Source organism: Rhizomucor pusillus (genome assembly GCF_041956525.1).
Source record: "Rhizomucor pusillus strain CBS 183.67 unplaced genomic scaffold VTP01scaffold_13, whole genome shotgun sequence".
Taxonomy (NCBI): domain Eukaryota; kingdom Fungi; phylum Mucoromycota; class Mucoromycetes; order Mucorales; family Lichtheimiaceae; genus Rhizomucor; species Rhizomucor pusillus.
In genome coordinates, this window is record NW_027192155.1 from 312,351 (window position 1) to 330,638 (window position 18,288).

General features: G+C 44.4%; 7 protein-coding genes across 7 annotated transcripts; 5 read left to right on the top strand and 2 right to left on the bottom strand.

Annotated features, from left to right (window-relative positions):
* Positions 1–852: 852 nt before the first annotated feature.
* VTP01DRAFT_2507 (uncharacterized protein) lies at positions 853–2,840 on the top strand (the record flags this gene model as incomplete). The annotated part of the gene is made up of 10 exons (XM_069380976.1): positions 853–1,029; positions 1,100–1,326; positions 1,384–1,477; positions 1,535–1,704; positions 1,760–1,805; positions 1,860–1,930; positions 1,985–2,016; positions 2,076–2,230; positions 2,293–2,398; positions 2,458–2,840. 10 exons carry the CDS (start codon positions 853–855, stop codon positions 2,838–2,840), a joined length of 1,461 nt encoding a protein of 486 aa, XP_069237283.1.
* Positions 2,841–2,943: 103 nt separating this feature from the next.
* On the top strand, positions 2,944–3,918 carry VTP01DRAFT_2508 (uncharacterized protein; the record flags this gene model as incomplete). Its single annotated transcript, XM_069380977.1, has 5 exons — positions 2,944–2,998; positions 3,072–3,282; positions 3,342–3,390; positions 3,456–3,813; positions 3,896–3,918. The coding sequence occupies 5 exons, from the start codon at positions 2,944–2,946 to the stop codon at positions 3,916–3,918; spliced, it is 696 nt and encodes a 231-aa protein (XP_069237284.1).
* A 661-nt stretch (positions 3,919–4,579) lies between these two features.
* On the top strand, positions 4,580–5,988 carry VTP01DRAFT_2509 (uncharacterized protein; the record flags this gene model as incomplete). The annotated part of the gene is made up of 9 exons (XM_069380978.1): positions 4,580–4,670; positions 4,735–4,944; positions 5,019–5,146; positions 5,204–5,239; positions 5,309–5,372; positions 5,434–5,541; positions 5,601–5,720; positions 5,782–5,849; positions 5,923–5,988. The coding sequence occupies 9 exons, from the start codon at positions 4,580–4,582 to the stop codon at positions 5,986–5,988; spliced, it is 891 nt and encodes a 296-aa protein (XP_069237285.1).
* Positions 5,989–6,168: 180 nt separating this feature from the next.
* VTP01DRAFT_2510 (uncharacterized protein) lies at positions 6,169–8,017 on the bottom strand (the record flags this gene model as incomplete). Its single annotated transcript, XM_069380980.1, has 5 exons — positions 6,169–6,338; positions 6,408–6,479; positions 6,550–6,811; positions 6,885–7,003; positions 7,060–8,017. The coding sequence occupies 5 exons, from the start codon at positions 8,015–8,017 to the stop codon at positions 6,169–6,171; spliced, it is 1,581 nt and encodes a 526-aa protein (XP_069237286.1).
* An 848-nt stretch (positions 8,018–8,865) lies between these two features.
* VTP01DRAFT_2511 (uncharacterized protein) lies at positions 8,866–12,810 on the bottom strand (the record flags this gene model as incomplete). The annotated part of the gene is made up of 15 exons (XM_069380981.1): positions 8,866–8,936; positions 9,005–9,194; positions 9,255–9,384; positions 9,440–9,729; positions 9,789–9,962; positions 10,027–10,142; positions 10,198–10,507; positions 10,567–10,737; positions 10,796–11,689; positions 11,743–11,919; positions 11,971–12,123; positions 12,186–12,307; positions 12,371–12,455; positions 12,515–12,616; positions 12,742–12,810. The coding sequence occupies 15 exons, from the start codon at positions 12,808–12,810 to the stop codon at positions 8,866–8,868; spliced, it is 3,054 nt and encodes a 1,017-aa protein (XP_069237287.1).
* Positions 12,811–13,547: 737 nt separating this feature from the next.
* On the top strand, positions 13,548–16,391 carry VTP01DRAFT_2512 (uncharacterized protein; the record flags this gene model as incomplete). The annotated part of the gene is made up of 9 exons (XM_069380982.1): positions 13,548–13,733; positions 13,789–14,022; positions 14,076–14,215; positions 14,272–14,479; positions 14,539–14,593; positions 14,649–14,965; positions 15,021–15,536; positions 15,595–15,753; positions 15,810–16,391. The coding sequence occupies 9 exons, from the start codon at positions 13,548–13,550 to the stop codon at positions 16,389–16,391; spliced, it is 2,397 nt and encodes a 798-aa protein (XP_069237288.1).
* Positions 16,392–17,264: 873 nt separating this feature from the next.
* On the top strand, positions 17,265–18,260 carry VTP01DRAFT_2513 (uncharacterized protein; the record flags this gene model as incomplete). The annotated part of the gene is made up of 2 exons (XM_069380983.1): positions 17,265–18,147; positions 18,205–18,260. 2 exons carry the CDS (start codon positions 17,265–17,267, stop codon positions 18,258–18,260), a joined length of 939 nt encoding a protein of 312 aa, XP_069237289.1.
* Positions 18,261–18,288: the final 28 nt, after the last annotated feature.

Here is an 18,288-nt window from a genome sequence, read left to right on the forward strand (position 1 = left end):
AAATTGCCAATGCCTACAGCGCTAACCATAGGAAACTTGGAAAGGTTTGTGTTGTATGTAGAGTCAATTAGCGTCTCGGGACATCTTACTGTTTCTTGTTCTGCTTGCATATGGCTGAAGAACAGATGACTCAAGCGTCCAGTCGGTGCAGCAAGGGGCATGACGAAGTAATCTCTTTCTTGAAGTTTCTATGGAGGTTGGATAGTGTCTGCGTTTTCTCCTTCATTCAACGATCGGTTGAGACGAGCGCGCGCATTGGCTATGGTTTTTGTATGAACTAAGTTTGGTCCTTCTGCCATATTGTTGAGCACGTTAACAGCGGTTCTAGTGGGAGTCTGAGCCTTGTGAGCGTGGCAAGGATGCTTTGTTGCTTATCAAGCTTGCAATGTTGTGGAAAAGCTGCCAGTTCGAACCCTTTCAAGGGTTTGTGGCTATGTTGATTGTGAATCCATTTGTTTCGATAATCAGGGATGTGCTGGAATTTCCTGTAGTTGCGTCTTGGCACAAACGCCCTGATGTATGCCGGGCATCCTTTAGCGATAGTTTCTCTTTGTCTCACACGATTATCTGGTGTTCTGCCCCAGTTATTCCTGTATGCTCTAGATTGACCACAGTAGTATCTTGCATTATAACTCTTGCCATCTTCCTGAGCTATCAGATTGCTGCTGCCGTTGCGCGAGAAAGCATAGCCACTCTCGAGTGAGTCCTTTTTCAAGAATTTAGAATGTAAACTTGTTGCTGAACTGGCTGAACGGTACAACTGTTATTCCGAACTGGCTAAGCTCCGAACTGGCTGTCCGAAGACCTGCCGAATAAAGTAGACCTGATTTCCCTTTTTCGACTAGTCGAACCATGAAAAAGGCACCAATATCGTTGTTATTGCTGCTATTGATATCAAGTTGTTGTTGCTTGGTTAGCGCACTTCGTCCAGAACTCGTGCTAGAGAAAGACGATCGCAAAGTCCTGCCAGTAGCGTCGTTTGGCTTTCTATCTGGCGGACAACTCTCCATCGATCTTAAAGATTTCCAAGCAAGTTGATGCCAACCGAGTTGAAAGAAAAGGGTTCAATGAGAGAGATTAACACGAGTGTCCCTCTTAGTTATCCGATCCCAAAGAACCGGGCGTTGTCGCGTTCTATATCCGAAAAGGCCGTCATAGCATAATTGAAGAAACCGGCGGCGTAGCCCGAGACGAGTCACCAGAGGAAAACGACGACGATGACGAGAGGAGCCTGGTCCACACGTGTTTCTTGGACTACAGCTACGTAAAAGACGAAGTAGATGACGGATCAAGTATTATCAAGGAAATTCCTATCGACGAAACCACGTACGTGCTGTACGCATAATTGGAGTACCAGTTCCCACTTTTTGATACAAAATCTAGATGGCAGACTTCCATGACAGTGGGGCCAACAGAGGCAGGGCTTTGGCAAGTTCTATTCGTCAATTGTAAACAGCGCTCTACTATGTCCTTCCGCGTAAGTTCGGATGATGTACGATATTACCGGGTTATTGATCCAATTCTCTCCACCCAGCTGTCGATCGAAGAAATAAATCCAGGAAACAACCATTTGTCTGCAGGCGATACGCCGCTGTCGATAGTTTACGGCGTATCAGCACTGGCATACTTACTAGCAGCATTGTATTGGCTTCGACTTTTGCTGTTACGAAAAGATACAAGAGTATTCCGCGCACACTGGTTCATGTACGTTGCCGACAACTGATCGCGTTTCAAGGTCCAATTAATGTGATCATGTTAGGCTTATTCTCGTTGTTTGTGTATTCGTCAACAAGGCATTGCAATCAGTACGCTAGCGAAAGAAAAATACGAAAAGTCTCGTAGCTAACCCTGCAGCTTAGGCCAAATTCTATTACACAAAGATTGGAGTCCTTACTGAAGGATGGAGAATAGGCTTTTATATCTTTGCAAGGTATATTCAGTGCTAATTCATTATATCTATAATCATCTAACATGTATTGTATAGCTTGAAAGGAATCTTGAGTATCCTTATCATAGGCAAGTAGCACATACTTGACATCAGTGAGTTCAAAAGATACTAACCCATCTGTAAACAGTATTGCTGGCTTCTGGGTGGATGTTTATCAAGCCGTTCCTGTCTACAAAGGACAAAAGAGTAATTTCAGTCGTCGTTCCATTGCAAGTGTTGGCAAATATTGCATCGGCCATCGGCAACGAGGCAGCACTCGGATCAACGGATAAGTCATTCTGGGTGTGTAGTTGTGAATGCGTAGATTTCTACCAAGTCGGTATGCTTACAGTGTATCTCTTTAGACTACGCTACTACCTCTCATTGACCTTGCGGGTTGCGCCGTTATCTTGTGGACCATATTGCAGACGCGAAAACATCTAGGAACTGCATCTGCTGCAGATGGAAAAGGTACTCTTTTTTTTTCTTCAGGTGTAGCAGCAGGCATTCTGACAGAAACATTTTCACAGAAGTGGATATTTTAAACAAGTACAAGCTATGGTCTTCGTTCTACATAGTAACCTTGGTTTACATTTACGTTACTCGCATCATCGTACAGCTTTTACAAGCATCTCTCTCGTTCAAGTATGTCACTTGGCTTGGAGAGGCTGTAGACGAAGTGGCAACATTGCTTTTCTATGTCTTCATTGGATATAAATTCCGGCCGTTCCCTAACAACCCATACACGCAAGTTCCCGACGAAGACTTTGATGAAGAGAATGATGCTAGCTACCGAAGTGGCGGCGGCGGCGCGGATGCTGCCGAAGACAACAGCCTTAGGATGTATCCAATATCAAGGACACGAAACATCTCGGACAAAACGTCGAAGAACCACTCCACAGATTCCCTCTGAGTGTGAGCGACTATACCCACAAATAATTGGTGTATGTCAGCTGCTGCTGCTGCCCTCTAATTTCTCTGCAACAACTTTTATTCCCTCACACCAAAACTTAATCATGGCGCTTCCTGTACATAATGTTATTAGCCGATGGGCTCGATTAAAAGTCAAAGGTCAAATAATATACTTGATGGTGCCAAACGTGTCTTTCCATCTGGGGAGCTAAATGGGCGGCTATTTTGTTAGGCATCTCTGCTGCTCGCACAACGCAATGCATTGCACGACGATCGCTTCAGTCAACGGCCGAGGAACGGGCCAGGGCACAGCGACAACGGATACAAAACGCAATTCCATATTTTGATCCCGAGCGATTCGCACAACTGCTCGAAAAGGAGGGCTTTTCGGCTAGACAATCTCGAGCGGTGATAGAAGCGCTAGATGATGTTGTAGAGGAAAGGTAAGGCACGCATGCTTACAGCTCGATACTGCTGCTCGATGGTAACGATACAGTTAAAGCACTACGAATGCGACGAACGATCTAGTGAGCAAAGCAGAGCAAGAGCGGGTATGCAGAGAAAAATAGACAAGTGATGGATTAAATTGGCAATAACCGCGATATTTTTTCTTAAGACGATTCGACAATACAAGGAAGACTTTGCAAAACTCAAATCAGATATCCAACAAATGGAACGCCATGACGTTGCAGAAGTGAAGAGTGCAAATGAACGCCTGAAAGCTGAAATAGAGAAACTTCGCAAAACGCTGCACGAGGAAATCACGAGAAGTCAAGCGGGTGTCCGGCTAGACCTGAACCTGGAGAAGGGACGAATCCGTGATGAGACGATCGAGCAGCACGAAAGATTACGCAAAACAGACGATAAAATTGAAAATGAGATCTTGGCGCTCAAGAGACAAATGGAAGGTATCAAACTGCAAATTTTGCAATACATGATCGGTACTATCACTGGAGCAGGCACTCTTGTCCTAGGTAAGAAAGATGCCACGTCGCTCTGCCGCTGTTGCTGGGAATATTGGATAGATAGACTGACTGGTTGTAACTCAATTTTTAGCATATATGCATTTCTTCAGCTAGACTTTGTTGGAGATAGAGAGTAAATAGACCTGGATCATTCGCATCGTATACTGTCTCTACGGAATAAATCAGTAGACTGCATACAGCAGCTTGTTTTAGGTTCCTCTTGCTCAGTAACAGAATTTATTACGCAAAAAGAAGATCGAATTGTATGTAGATAACCATTGAATTACATTCACGCTGATGTGGAACTACAGTAGCATACGAAATTGGCGGCATTGAATATAGAAACAGTAGCCATGGTAACAGACGCTAGCGTTGCTGCTGGCAACATATAGAACGGACGATGGGGATAGAATACCATAGTACGTTTCAAAGGGTAACTTTCCCACGACCATATGAATTCGTCGGAAATGCAACCCTGTCTTGTCGGGTGTATAACCAAGATGTACGGCTAAAAGTGAGTAACCCGTATATGAGCCAAGACGGAAACAATGTGAGAGAAAGTGGAGTCTACTTCCACCTGGGATAAGAGTGTATAAAGCGCAATCTTCCCCGAGAAAAAAAAATACGAGAGAATGAGCGGTATGTTGAGTCTTTTATATTTACAGCGAGTGTCCCCACCAGAAGAAGACCCCGACCGACCGACCGAGTAATACCGAGGCACCCCGTACCCCACGTTGTTGTTGGCTCTCTTCCTTTCTTCCCGCGTTTCTACACAATGTTCAAGAACCTGATCAGCACCTCCATCACCAAGCCCTTGTCTGCTCAAAAGGCTGTCCGCCACTTCAACACATCCTCTATTCTGCGCCGTAAGTTACCGTGATATTTGTCATTGGATGGTTATCCTTTTTGACGCGTCGTCAAACCAACCAGAGGCCGCTGCTGCTGGTGCTGCTGGCAGCTACCAGCACATCCTCACCGAGACCCGCGGTAAGGTCGGTCTTATCACTCTGAACCGTCCCAAGGCCTTGAACGCCTTGTGCAACGACTTGTTCACCGAAGTCAACGAAGCTCTTCGTGGCTACGATGCCGATAGCAACATTGGTGCTATCGTCATCACCGGCTCTGAAAAGGCCTTTGCAGGTAACGTGTTCAACGTAATGTTCTGTCAAGATCATACTCTCTCAATGCTCTTTTATATTTTTTTTCCACGATAGCTGGTGCTGATATCAAGGAAATGAAGAGCAACAAGTTCATTGAGACTTACAAGACCGATTTCTTGGGCCATTGGGCAAAGATGACCGAGATCAGAAAGCCCATTATCGCCGCTGTCAACGGCTACGCTGTAAGCTCTTCTAAACTTTTACAAGTTGAGAAATTTCTGCTGACACATGGAATTTAGCTTGGAGGCGGCTGCGAGCTTGCCATGATGTGTGATGTAAGGCCTTTTTGGTGTAACATGCAGAACAAGCTAGAAACTAATGCCGCATCTTTATACACTTCATAGATCATCTACGCTGGCGAAAAGGCTGTCTTTGGCCAACCCGAAATCAAGTTGGGTGTCATCCCAGGTAAAGGATAATGTAGGCTGCTGCTTTTACATTGCAACTCACACACTTTTGCGCGCTCTAGGTGCCGGTGGTACTCAGCGTCTTGTCAAGGCAGTTGGCAAGTCCAAGGCTATGGAGATGGTTTTGACCGGCTCCGTAAACTTGAATGCCACTGAAGCCTTGAACCTTGGTACGTTCTAGGAAACAATAATGGAATATTTAACGGTCATCTTACCGGCAGCGTTGTAGGTCTTGTTAGCAAGGTTGTCCCTCCTGGTGAGCTTGTCAACGAAGCTGTCAAGACCGGTGAAATCATTGCCAGCATGAGCCAACCCTCCGTCCAGATGGCTAAGGAGCTCATCAACAAATGTAAGATCCTGAGTTTGCTGCTTGACCGTTAGGTTGCTCATCTTCATTTTTTTTTCTACAGCCTTCGAAGTTCCTTTGTCTGCTGGTCTTCGATGGGAGCGTATCCTCTTCCAAGCTCTCTTTGGCACTGTAAGAAATCATATCCATAACATGAAACTAATCAACTGAGTTACTCAAATGTGCGCTCTCTGACCATTTACAGGCTGACCAAATTGAAGGCATGGGAGCCTTTGCCGAAAAGCGAAAGGCCAACTTCACCAACCAGTAAACTGTTTTGTACATATACTCTGCAAAGAAAATACAGTTTTGTTTGCCCTGCAGCAAATATTATCTGCTTTGATCAACATATTCCGATTCGTGAAAACTGCATACTGCTACTAATTATTTGTCAAACTTTATACACAGAGGAAAAAATTTACACACTATGAACATAGAATATCTGAGATGTTTACTGGGCGATGCCTTCTTGACCACCTTCTTGCGGCTGATCTTGCTCGCCATTACCGCCTTGCTGAGTACCGCCACCACTTGATTGGCCTTCTTGGCCTTGGTTCTGGTCTCCACCTGTGCCTTCTTGTTGCTGACCGGTACCTTGCTGTTGCTGCGGAGGCGGCAACACTAATGAAAAGGAAAGAAGCAATTATGTTAGTCGTTTCAAGTTGAAACCCAATATATTATTCAACGTACCGTGATCGATGATATGCAACACGCCATTGTCAAGTAAAACATTAGGCTTGACAATGGTGGATTGGTTATCGACTAGGACAACATATGAGTATTATCATTGGATTCGCACGACACACATCTAAAGATTATGACTATTTTATACCTTTCAGGGTGGTTGCATTCACCTGGGTGAAATTCAACTGGGTGCTGTTCAAGGATGGCAAGGTGCCGTTGGAGGTAGCGAGCTCGGTCAAGTTATCAGCATAGTAGACGCCCTGGACAATGTGAGCCTTGACAGTCTGTTCAATCTGCTCTTGCTGTTGCTGCGATGGTGCAGCTGCTTCTCTCAGAGCTTCTAGGACATGAACGCTGCTTTGAAGATTGGCAGATTGCAAGGCTTCGTTGTTGGGTGCAAAGATAGTAATCTTTTTTTTTGCAACAAACCATTAGTATCTGATAGCGAAAATTTCCTGTTTATATCATAAAATATATACTCACGTTAGTAGCGTTTTGGATCATGCCAGTGATGGTCTGGTTCTTTTGAGCAAGCTGCGCCAATGTCGATATTTGAGAGATGTTCTTGGCAGTCGCTGTCAAGTTCTTGGGAGGCAACAGGACTAAAGAGATTGAAGATGGTCAGAAATAGCAGAGGAAAGTAGTATTTGCCACGTACCATCATCGATAACATGAAGGATGCCGTTCAATGCTTGGATATCGTGCAACGTGACATTGGCAAAGTCCCAACCGTTGCCGACCTTGTAGGTGACTGTACTGTTGGTGGAAGAGGAGTTGCCACCAGAAGTCGAGTTATTATTGCCTTGATCTTGCAAAATGACAAAGGAGCCAGAAGTAGCCTGGCTGTTGCTTGTTGCTCCTCCTCCTCCTCCTTCTTCAGAAGAAGAGGAAGTACTGTTTGATGATTGAGAAGAGCTGCTGTTACCAGTACCATTGTTTGTAACCACGATAGGCATGCCGATACCGTTCTTGTCAAGAGTCTGGTTTGTCAAAAGAGTATGCAGCACAGATGAATGATTCAAGTCAGTCAGCATATACGAGCCATTGACGATATGGTAAGACAAGATATCCAAGATATCGTACTCCTTGTATGGGCCGTGGCTGAAAATCTGGGCAACAGTGTTGTTAGAGCTTGTGCTGTTGCTGCTGCTGCTGCTGCTGCCGCCGGTGGTGCTATTGTTGTTGTTGTCGCCACCAGAGGACGACGATGATTCATTGTTCTGCTGCAACATCTTTAGGTTTTCAGGCAAGATAGCATACGCCGCAGTACCCATGCCATTAGGGGAACTGTCCTCTGGGTTCGATGATTGGTCACTGCTGCCGTTGCCGCGGCTACCGCCACTGCTCCTGGTGCCATTGCTGCTGCTGCTGTTATACTTTTGCTGCAGTTCCGCCAACGCCTTGTCGGATGGAACAAAGACTGTAATGTTGCCGGGGTCCGACAACAGGTCGAGTATGGGCTTGTAGTCTTCAGAAGACGTCAAGAGCTGCAGGAATTTTGTAGCAGGGCTCAACTGCGTCGTATTCAAGATACCCAAAATGGTCGTATTTGTCATTTGGGCATTGACGCTCGCGGCGCCAAACAGCGACAGTGCTAAGAGCTTTCCAACAAGCATAGAGAAGAAAGATGATGGATAAGCACTCGATATAACATGGGCATATCTATTTATTTTTATATCATCCAGCATATTTTTCTCCAGACAACATGGATGGTAGGGTTTTGGGACGGGGGTGGTGGTGCCGGTAGATCGAAAAGATCCAAAGGAGCGCCCCCTTGCGATTTTTCGCCACGGATTCTTCCGGGGTCAATAGAAAAAAAGATAGTTATCTACTACTATAGCACTGCGAAAAATATTACAATGTACAGTTATCAAAAGAGGAGAGTTCAGAATATTAAACCATATCGTCGACACCATCCTCGACGTCCCGTAGGAGGCCGGGAGTTCAGACAGGGATAACTTGTAAAAGTGTCATCATTACAGTGTGCGTGAAGCAACCTTGCATTCCCATTCGACGGTTTATGCGGTCGCCTCTTACGCACTCTCCACTTCTGCTGGTGTAACAGTGTCTCTGAGTTTCAATTTTGAATAGATATTTGTACTTTCAGGCCACGTGACTAGTGATCACGTGATCTCTACATTTCGACGCTTCATTTCGAACATCATTGCTGTCGGTTCCCCATGCAGATCATTAGTAAATACATGTCGTCGTCTCGCATGCGACTACAACGCTCAGCCCAGCAATTGTAGCACCTCACTTAGAGTCTACAAAACAATGGACTTGACAACTCTTGAGAGTGATTGAATCATCGTCAACAAAGAAGTGAATCACCACGCAAAGAAATGAATAACCTCACAAACCTTCAACGAGAAAAAATAAAAGCCAAAAAATATTACATGACACATTGAGCAAGAGTTTCATCTTTTACAAATCAATGTAAGCGATTCCATAAAAATATGCAAATTTAACGTCTGGATTTCTTTCTGTTTCGCTCATCTACTGCATCAGCCGAACGCTTGTTCTTTCTCTCGTCAGCTGTTTTTTTTTCGATATATATGTGAGAATCACGATGTATGATTATTAGGCATAAAACATGGACTTACCGCGTCGAGCTTTTTCTTCCAATTCATCCCAGTCTTCTCCAGAGTCTGAAAGCTCTTCTTCTTCTATTGATTCATCGGAAGCTTCATCCTCAAATTCACTTTCGTCCTCGCTAGATTCGTCTTCAAAATCATCTTCGTCCATCTCAAACTCGCTTCCAGATTCGGATTCTGTGGATGATTCTTCTCCAGCCTATTTGACAAACAATCTATCAGTGCCATATCTCAATATAAAAACTTCTGGACGACTTACATTTTCGCCACCTCCAAGGAAGTTCCAACCACCCTCTCTATAGAAAGCTGCAGGATCTTCATTGACGGTCTTCATGATCATGCTCCAGTTCAAGTTCACTGGACCCTCTGTGAATGCAACTTCGACGGAACTATAAATGAATTGTTAATTACCATATACCATTATTGTCTTGATTTAATACTTACTCCAGCCAGTCTTTAACGTTGTCCAGTTGTGACATGGGAATTGTGTTGATTTGTATGGGAGTGCGATGGAAGTCTTTAAATACGAATACGAGATCAAAGTTCTTGAGGCCGAATTGCACACGTTCCAAATGGGCTATTTCAATCTCGCTTAGTGTGATCACGAGGAAAGGTGGATCGGATAGGTGGACAAGGCAATCAGTCGTGGGTTGCAAAAGGACATTGGATCGGAACGGTACACCGCTGAAACCAAGCTCTCGGAAAGGAATGTCAACATCGATTCGGTTTTCGCTCTGGAGTTTTGCAAAGTTAGGATCTCAGACCTCCTTCATAATTTATGCTTGATACTTGCTGCTTCAGCGATCTTTTCTGCAAAAGTCTTGAACTCCTTGTTCAGGTTTGCTCGTCGTCGACGTTCTTCCTGTTCGGATTCCAATTCATCTTCATCTCCATACATATGTCGTCGTCTTCTGTTTCCGGTCTCATCGAATTGTATATCTGAAGCCTCGCGATAGAATTGAATATCCTGTCAAAAGTGAATGTCAGATCTCGGTGTGCGCATTGATACGATAAGCAACATTAATCCATACTTTCATCTTCTTTTTGCCGATTAAGACGGGGTTCTTGAAATGAATATGTATAAGGACCAACAATTCATAGTCACATGGTTGGAAAAACAGATGTTTGACGTTGCTAAACAATATATCTTCCCCAACATTGTCAGCAAAGTGATGGTCACGTACAAAGTGCCGTGCACTTACTAAATGAGTTGTCTGATTTGATAGATTGGTATCGGAGACCGTTCTGATGGATTTCAAGCTCGCCAGGCAGACGTTTGCCGTCCAGTTGAGGACGAACATAGACATCGGCCAGTCTGTGCGGACGACGACCCTTGACGGGAATAAGGTTGTCTTGCTCGACGACATCAGCCATTTCTTTTCGCTCAGCTTCTTTCTTTGCAGCATCCTTCTTCAGGTCAGTTATGCTGCGGAAAATTTCTGCCATGCGACGGGTGTCTGCGCTTCTGAAAGTAAGGGCGCGAATGAAGGTTGCACTGGCGTCATGGAAAGGCTGTGGAGACGGTGGTCAATATAATTATTTTTTCAGTATCGATGTCACATTGTACTTACCAAATCTTCCTTTTTGCCACCTGCTTGACCAGGGGTTATAAAGTTTAGACGAAGCATGACGAAATCACCTTCATCGCTCTTGCTCGCATTCTTCAAGGTAGAGATATGGAATGGCACCGCCATACCGTAAATTGGTAGAATAATTGATTCATGTTTCTTATCTACCACAATCTAAAGCGATTACCTTTGAGTATTGCCATAGACCTCCACCTTATCCAATTTTTCATACCTGCAAGTTTTTGACTTCATGTGGCAGCTTTGCTTCAGAGCGATAACTCTCAAATTTCTTGAAAACTGGTTTGTTTTCGTCCTGTCCATTTCCAGCAGCACCGGAATACTTTGCAAGACCTTCAGCCTGCTTCTGTGCATGGAGTTGCTTCTGATGTTCCTTTCTCTTTTGTTCTCGAGAATCTTCGTCTTGCTCCTCACTTCTAAACTTGCTACGCAAAATTGCGCTCTTTGCGGTAGTCTCCCTTGTGCTTCTCGTTGGCTTGACAGCCTTTTCCTCCTCTTCTTTTTCCGGATCGAAGAAGAACGAAATCTTGTTAAGGCGTTTGCTGCAATCCGTCAAGACAATAGGAGTATCTGTAGTGACACGAACAGAGTCGATCAACAACAAAGCGTAAGTTTTGCTGCGCTTGTCAGTCGGCTGAGGGTTTTCAAGGTCGGTGAAACCAAGGGAAAGATTAAGCACCATGCCGTTCTTGAGTTCTCGTACATTCTTCGGTGTCAATACATAACTTGACTCGCGGAATTCGATACCCATTGCAAATCCAATATTCTTGGTAAAGTGTTTCTCCAAGTCAGGTCGCTTTGCTCTGATGTAGTTCAAAGCTTCATTGTAAACGTCTTTTATTTTAACCCCGTCGCGAATGATGCTCAAAACGCGGTTTTGCAACTCGAGCAAGAATTCATAGTTCTTTTCTTGCGTTTTGTTCGGGTCGATCAAAAAGGTTCGTGCAATGTTTGAGCAGTAGTATTTGTATCGAATACCGAGCGAGCAAAGAATGACTCCAGGATGTAGGTTTTCAGAGTTCGACAATGCTGAAGATCGCAAATCATACTGACCACCACTCTGAACAATAGGCGTGTAGCACCAGTCAATATCCTCCAAATCATCAACCTAAAGCTATCTTTTAGTAATTTGAACACACTTTGAGCGCATCTTTAGAGTACCTCTGAAGGAACATGAATCTTCTTGGCAAATTTAGGATCTTCCAAGAGTCTCTCTGTTTGATCGGATAGCTTTTCGTGGGTGATTGTCTTCTCTGCATCGACAATCTCGGACATTTCATGCACAAAGTAATTTGCCATAACGTTCGAGCTGAGTTTTGCAGCAATGCGCATCGTTCTCTGCAAAATGGTTACTTATACGTCCTTAGCACTGTAGTGAGTGATACATACCACTTCTTCCTCGTCCTTCACTGCAAGGCAGGCCGAAAGAGCCGGACCAATATCGACTTCTTCGTATTTCTTTCCGCTTTTCTCCAAAGCCTTGGTCCATTCATCCACATTTTTACCAGTAGGTCTATCTTTGACTAGAAAACCGACCTTTTTCTGCAACATCGAAATAATACGGTCAGAATATGCTGCGTTACAGATTTCGACATCACACTTACTCCATCCAGTTGTTTCGCCAAAGGAATGTACAGATCAACGTTGGCTTCGAGATTCTTTCCTCGACGTATGATATCAATGGGTACTTGTTTTTCACCCTGTTTCAAGTTTTCCACCAGATCGGCTTCATTGCGATGCTTTAATATACTGTCGCTTTTGGCTGCATATAATCAATGCGAGTAAATACCTTTTCTGTCGCTGCATAGGAAAGTGATCTTTTCAGGAGTGAACAAGATCAGAGTCTGGAACATTGGTACACCAATCAACCAGGTCTACAGTGACAGCTGTGAGAAGGATTGTGCTTGCAGGATCGAAATGCGCAGGTACCAACCTCTGCAGTGACTGATTTTCTGTAAGGATTCTCCTGATCATCGTCACCAATCAATAGCAGAATGGCATCAGCGTTTTGAAACAGCTCGGCATTTGTTGCGCTCTACCGTTACGCAAGTGTGTCTTAGTCCCACTGTAAGAACGAGAAGCCCGGTTGAATGCGACAATGATAACAGAAAGCGTCTGATCATCGCACAATCCGTTCGCTTTAGTATCAATTAAGCTTACCGTCCACTGGGAGATCAGAAAACGGGCACGCTTGTGAAAGCGCTTTGGATCAAGCACAATTTGTGACATGAGCGGGAGGAACAAAAGACACGAACTGGTCGCGCAGTTGGACGACTTCCGCACTTGGTCGTGGCTCTGGCGTGACGGCGATAGACTTGCTGCTTGATCAGTTGACCAGCACGGCGAGCTAAGGCTTTTTGCTTTCTAGGTCGAATATATCACATACAACGATGTTATCACACTGTCGATAATTTTGGACTATCTTGAAAAAATATAATACATAGTTTGAAAAATCCTATGAAATGCCCAAAATCTCGGCTTTGAAAAAGGGTAATTATCACAGTAAGAGCTGGTTGCTTTGTGATAAGACGTAATATAAATAAGCAATTTTCATTTATTATTCTAAAGCATCAGAATTCTGCTCGAACACAAATCAGTGATATTAAATAGTCTTGCGGATGGACTTTTGGAGCTGTTCGTCCATATTATGATCGCCAAAAAATAGAATTTATCCTATCTTCCTCGTGCCTCTTTCCACATATATTGTGTAGAGCTTCTACTATTAAGCTCTTAACTGTGACCTGATGAATGTAAAAGTGCTTGAATTACTTGAGCTGGATGTTCCTGTGAAGGGCATTGATGAGAACCGGCTGCTTGGAGTCTGAGCTGCCGTGACGTCGACAAATTTTCCCAGTTAGAGAGTCCAATCTGGCCAACATTTTTCAGATTCTTTGATCCAGATCCCGAATCGATCTCGACACGATTTCCACATTTGACCTTGCAACCTGTATATTCGCACAACAAAAATGCCGGGAGTGACTCTTGAAGATCCTTTTCCGGTTGCAAAGTTCCACAAAGCACTGGCATTGGAGGCTGTTAAGCGACAGTCGATAGTCGGTTTGGCACCCTTGGAAGGCGCAGCTGACAATGCCGAGGAACATGCGGATAGGGTCGTTGTTACCGTTCAGGGCGAAGGCATAAAGATATACAGCGTATGTGGATGAAAGACAGTTTTTTGAACTTGAGACTAATCCAACGATTCTCCAGACGATCGATCAGAAATGCGTAAAGTCTTGGACGACACCACCGAATATCGTGTTTGCTGGACCGGCAGTGCATCGTCTGGGATCTGGAATGAACGACAACAATGATTTCGACTACACATATGCTACCATCAACTCTGGACCGGATATTCCAAAGGAACAAGAACGACGCGTAGTGTGGATGTGGAAAGACACTCGAGATGATAACAGCACGAAGGACAGTCGAGTCGTGAAAACAGTATGTAGAATGGAATACCAGATTATATGACTGATAGACTCACGGCATGACAGTTTGATAAGCCGATATACTCGATACATGCACCATCTTCTCTTCGATCACACGTCATTCTGGTCAACGAAAATGGATCACTTTCCTTATCTAAAGTGGAGCTGGATCGCACCGTTTTCAAGAGGACTGCTCATGGAAACAGGTAAGAAGTCTTGTATATACGCTGTGGAAGTCGAGGTTGCTTAACATTGTAAATAGCTGCAAGGTCATCTGGTCTACAGTGTTTACTTACCAGCGTGAAGTTGCTTCTTTTATCCCGGCTTCTTTAATACCAGGCAACTCCACGGTTGTAGCGACGTTCTGTCAATCAACCGAAGAGACAAACCGTTACACGATCAATTTCTATTATATTTCAAAGGAAGAAGATTCTATACAACCTTTGGTGTATATTGACTTTAACAGCAAGGTAACTTATCAAAAAGTATAATATTCAGGCTGCATCATGATACTGACATGTAATTTTAGAACTACCCCGTTTCAATCACTTTTGATCCTGTCAAAGGCACATTCGGCATTCTGGGTAGGTTATATAAAGTGTTCCCTGCATAAATATGGAATCATTGACGTTCGTATAGATGAATCTGGATGTCTATCTATCTGGAAATTGTCTCTTACGCAAAAAACCAAGAAAACCCTTGGTCATTTGGAACTGCAATGCAACAGGGAGCTGCGAGGATTCCAGATTGTGAGCAAAGACTTGGGCCCTGTCGCAGCGATTGCCCGTTTATCAAAAGGTTACGTCGCATTAGTAGCGCCTAGACTGAAGCAAGACGGCGACAAAGTAGAACATGTCTTGAGCGTTTGGGATGAATTGTATGGCACTCTGCAGGCGGAGCGTTTGATTGAAATTGGGAACGCTGGCGGATTCCGTAAAGACGAATGCGCATACACTGTAAGTTTGAAGCACGACATGTCCACAGTTTCTTAGATACTTATACCATGAATAGCTTTCTATCTTGCATAATTCGCACATCGTCATCTCAGTGTCTTCTGTGCAATTGAAGGCCGGAAAGAAAGGCAAAAATACCAAGAATTCAGCCGAAACCAAGTCAGTAGTCGTCTCCTGTTCGTTTTTCCAAGAGAATGTATCGCTGCTGTCGGCAATGGGTGGAATGAGAAGGACTGCCAAGTTCCTTGGCCTTCAAAACTCAAAGAAGAATGATGTTTTGGGAGTTATGCGCTGCGGCCTGGATATACCATGCAAACCAAATGAAGACAACACGTTCACAGATTTCGAGGATCTGGTCAACAGAAGAAAGGAAGCAGAAGATATTGACGCGGAAGCACGACAGCGGCTTTTGGATCCCAAGTTGGATGTCGAGACTTTCACAAACAGATTCTTTGAGATTGCACAGTATACTCCAGATCAGTGTGTTAGGCCGCGTGCTGAGTCTTTGGACTCAGCGATGATTTACTACAGCGAGAAGATAACCTTTATGGAAGAAAAAGGATCTATTGACCATGTAAGTAGATTAGCAACAACCGTTGGTATCGGCAGAGCTTTAAACAAACGTACATCAGCTTTCCAGTCATTTGATTCATGATATCACACAAAAATGCTTCGAAGACCCAAATTTCTGGCCAGAAGACGTTGTTCTCTATTTGCTTGGAAAAGAGAGGCTTTGGAACCGAAACGTCCCAGGAAGCGTTATCACACAGCTGCTAGAACGCAATCAATGGGTATGGCTTAGCCTTATCAAACTCGAGATAAACACGCTAACATTGTCTACTGTTAGGTATTAATCCGACTCGCATTGGTCTATGTACCTGATATATCCGAGCTAGACCTTGTACGACTTCTCAAAGCCATTATTGCAGCACAAGAAACTGAGGATAAGACTTCCTGGAAACCATCATTGAAGGAATATCTGATTATCATCATCAACTCAAAACACGCAGGCGTTTTCTTTGGTCAAGCTCTGCGGCGCCTCACATCCTCAGAGTTGCCAGTTGTGCTCAATGTTGTTACTGAACTGGTGGAATCGGGTGCATCCGTTAGCGAAATTGATGAGAACAATTTCAAGAGCGTACTCAAGTTTGCTGACGCATTAGTGGATGGCCATTTCCCGACTCTTATCATGGATTCAGACTTACACAAGACTGTGGCAAAATTACGAGAATTGTTGACCGAGGAGATAGACGTAGAAAACGAGATACAAGGTGCTCTTCCTGCGCTGCTGCCATTTTTCCGCAAGAATATTGCCATGCGAAAGGACTTTGCTAAGGATCAACTCAAGAACAAATTCAAGGTGAAGAACCAACCTCAAGGCATACCGCCCTACAGAATAGAAGTCATCGATTGGGGCTTTAGCGTGTAATTTAGATACGTTGCATGTTTTACTTCACTGTTGTCTCCCTTTTTTGTACTCATCATCCATTTCTTGTCAGGGCCAGTTTGCCCACTGCATACCTCTGTATTAATTCAATTACATTCAATAAGAGTAGTACAGTCTGACTCACCTTTGCTAACTGATGGAGATATCTCTCAGAACCGATCGAAAGAGGGGTTACGGAAACGGTAGGCTAAGCCAGATGTATACGATTCGTGTGTGATAATACCGACGATGACACCATTCAAGAAGTAGAGCTACAAGGAGTGGTTCCATTGGCAGTATAGTAGAACCAGATGAAGAAGATAACCTTGATTGACAAAGCATAAGTCAAGTGACAAACTTCGAAGGATGCAATGCGCAAAGCCAAACTTCTAGAATGTTTACTTTTTTGCGTCAACTGCATAAATTCGCGAGTTGACAGATCATGGGGAAAGTTGTATGTAAACCATTTAAATGCTTCCGAGGCAATTTGGTCCCAGAGTGTATAGAATCTCGCTATAATCATTTTTACAGCTAGTTATAGATCAACGGATCATGGATGGAATGGATTTGTAATAGTTTAGATATGCTCCGGATCGTAATCATGTCAGGATTTAGCATGCTTAGTAATCGAGGTAGTGTGACACGATTCAAAGGTGCAAGCGACAGTTCATTTATTAAGTCCGTTGGGAGTTTTCTGCCAAGAATGGAAGAAGAATAGCGAGGATGCGATCCAGTACCCAAATCGTGATCATTAAGCAAACATTGGCACTGGAAGTTAAGTCCGTGATCCCCGCGCATGAATATAAAAGCGTGCTCAGCGTGTCTGACTTTTCTCTGGTGCTTCTTTTTCTCCCAATCTCTACTTTTTGATCCACCATGAACGTCGACAATCCTCAGGTCGCTTACATTGGCCTTGGTAACATTGGTATCGAGCTTTCTCGGCATATTCACAACAACTTGATCAAGACTGGTGGCAAACCGTTGCTGGTGCATAATCGCACGCGCGCCCGAGCCGAGCAGCTACAAGCCCGCGTACCAGACATCAAGATCGCCGACACCGTTGCTCAAGTCGCCCAGGAAGCAGATATCGTGTTTACATGCCTGCTGAACGATGCTGCCGTTCAGCAAGTCGTGGAAGGACTGCTTGTAAATGGTCTTCGCCCAGGATCCATCATTGTGGAACAGTCAACAATCGCACCACAGCTTGCCGATGCACTTTCCAAAAAGGCACAAGCCATGCAGGTACAGTATGTATCGGCTCCCATTATGGGTCCTCCTCCGTGGGCAGCTGCAGCCAACGTCATTCCGCTTGTCTCTGGACCCCAGAACGCTCGGGAAAAGGCTATTCCTTACCTTATTCCAGCTGTCGGCTCCCGCAATATCCAGCTAGGAGAGGATGTCACGGATGCTCCCAAACTCAAGTTGAATGGCAATTTCTTTGTCACAGCTGTGGTCGAAACGCTCTCCGAAGGTTTAACACTCGGTGAAGCAACCGGCGTTGGTCAAGAGAATGTCAAGAAGTTGCTGGATATGCTGTTCCCCAACACACTCGTAGCAGTCTATGCTGATCGTATCGTAAACAAGATATATGAGAACCAAGTCCTCTTCAGCTTAACAGGCGCTCGCAAGGATGCATCTCACATTTTGGATATGGCAAATGCTCACAATGCCAAACTGCCTACTACTGAAAACTTTCTCAAGCATCTGGACCAAACAAAGTCAAAACACGGCGATATTGATATCTCAGGTGTCGTGCTAGGTAAGCCTTGTATACGTATTACCTATAAGGGCAGTTTTGTAACCAGTCTTATTGTAGCGCTTCAAGAAGCCGCAGGCGTGCAGCCTGGTGGAAAGACCGCAAAAACTGATTAATGCAATTTGGTTACCGCTACTCAACTAT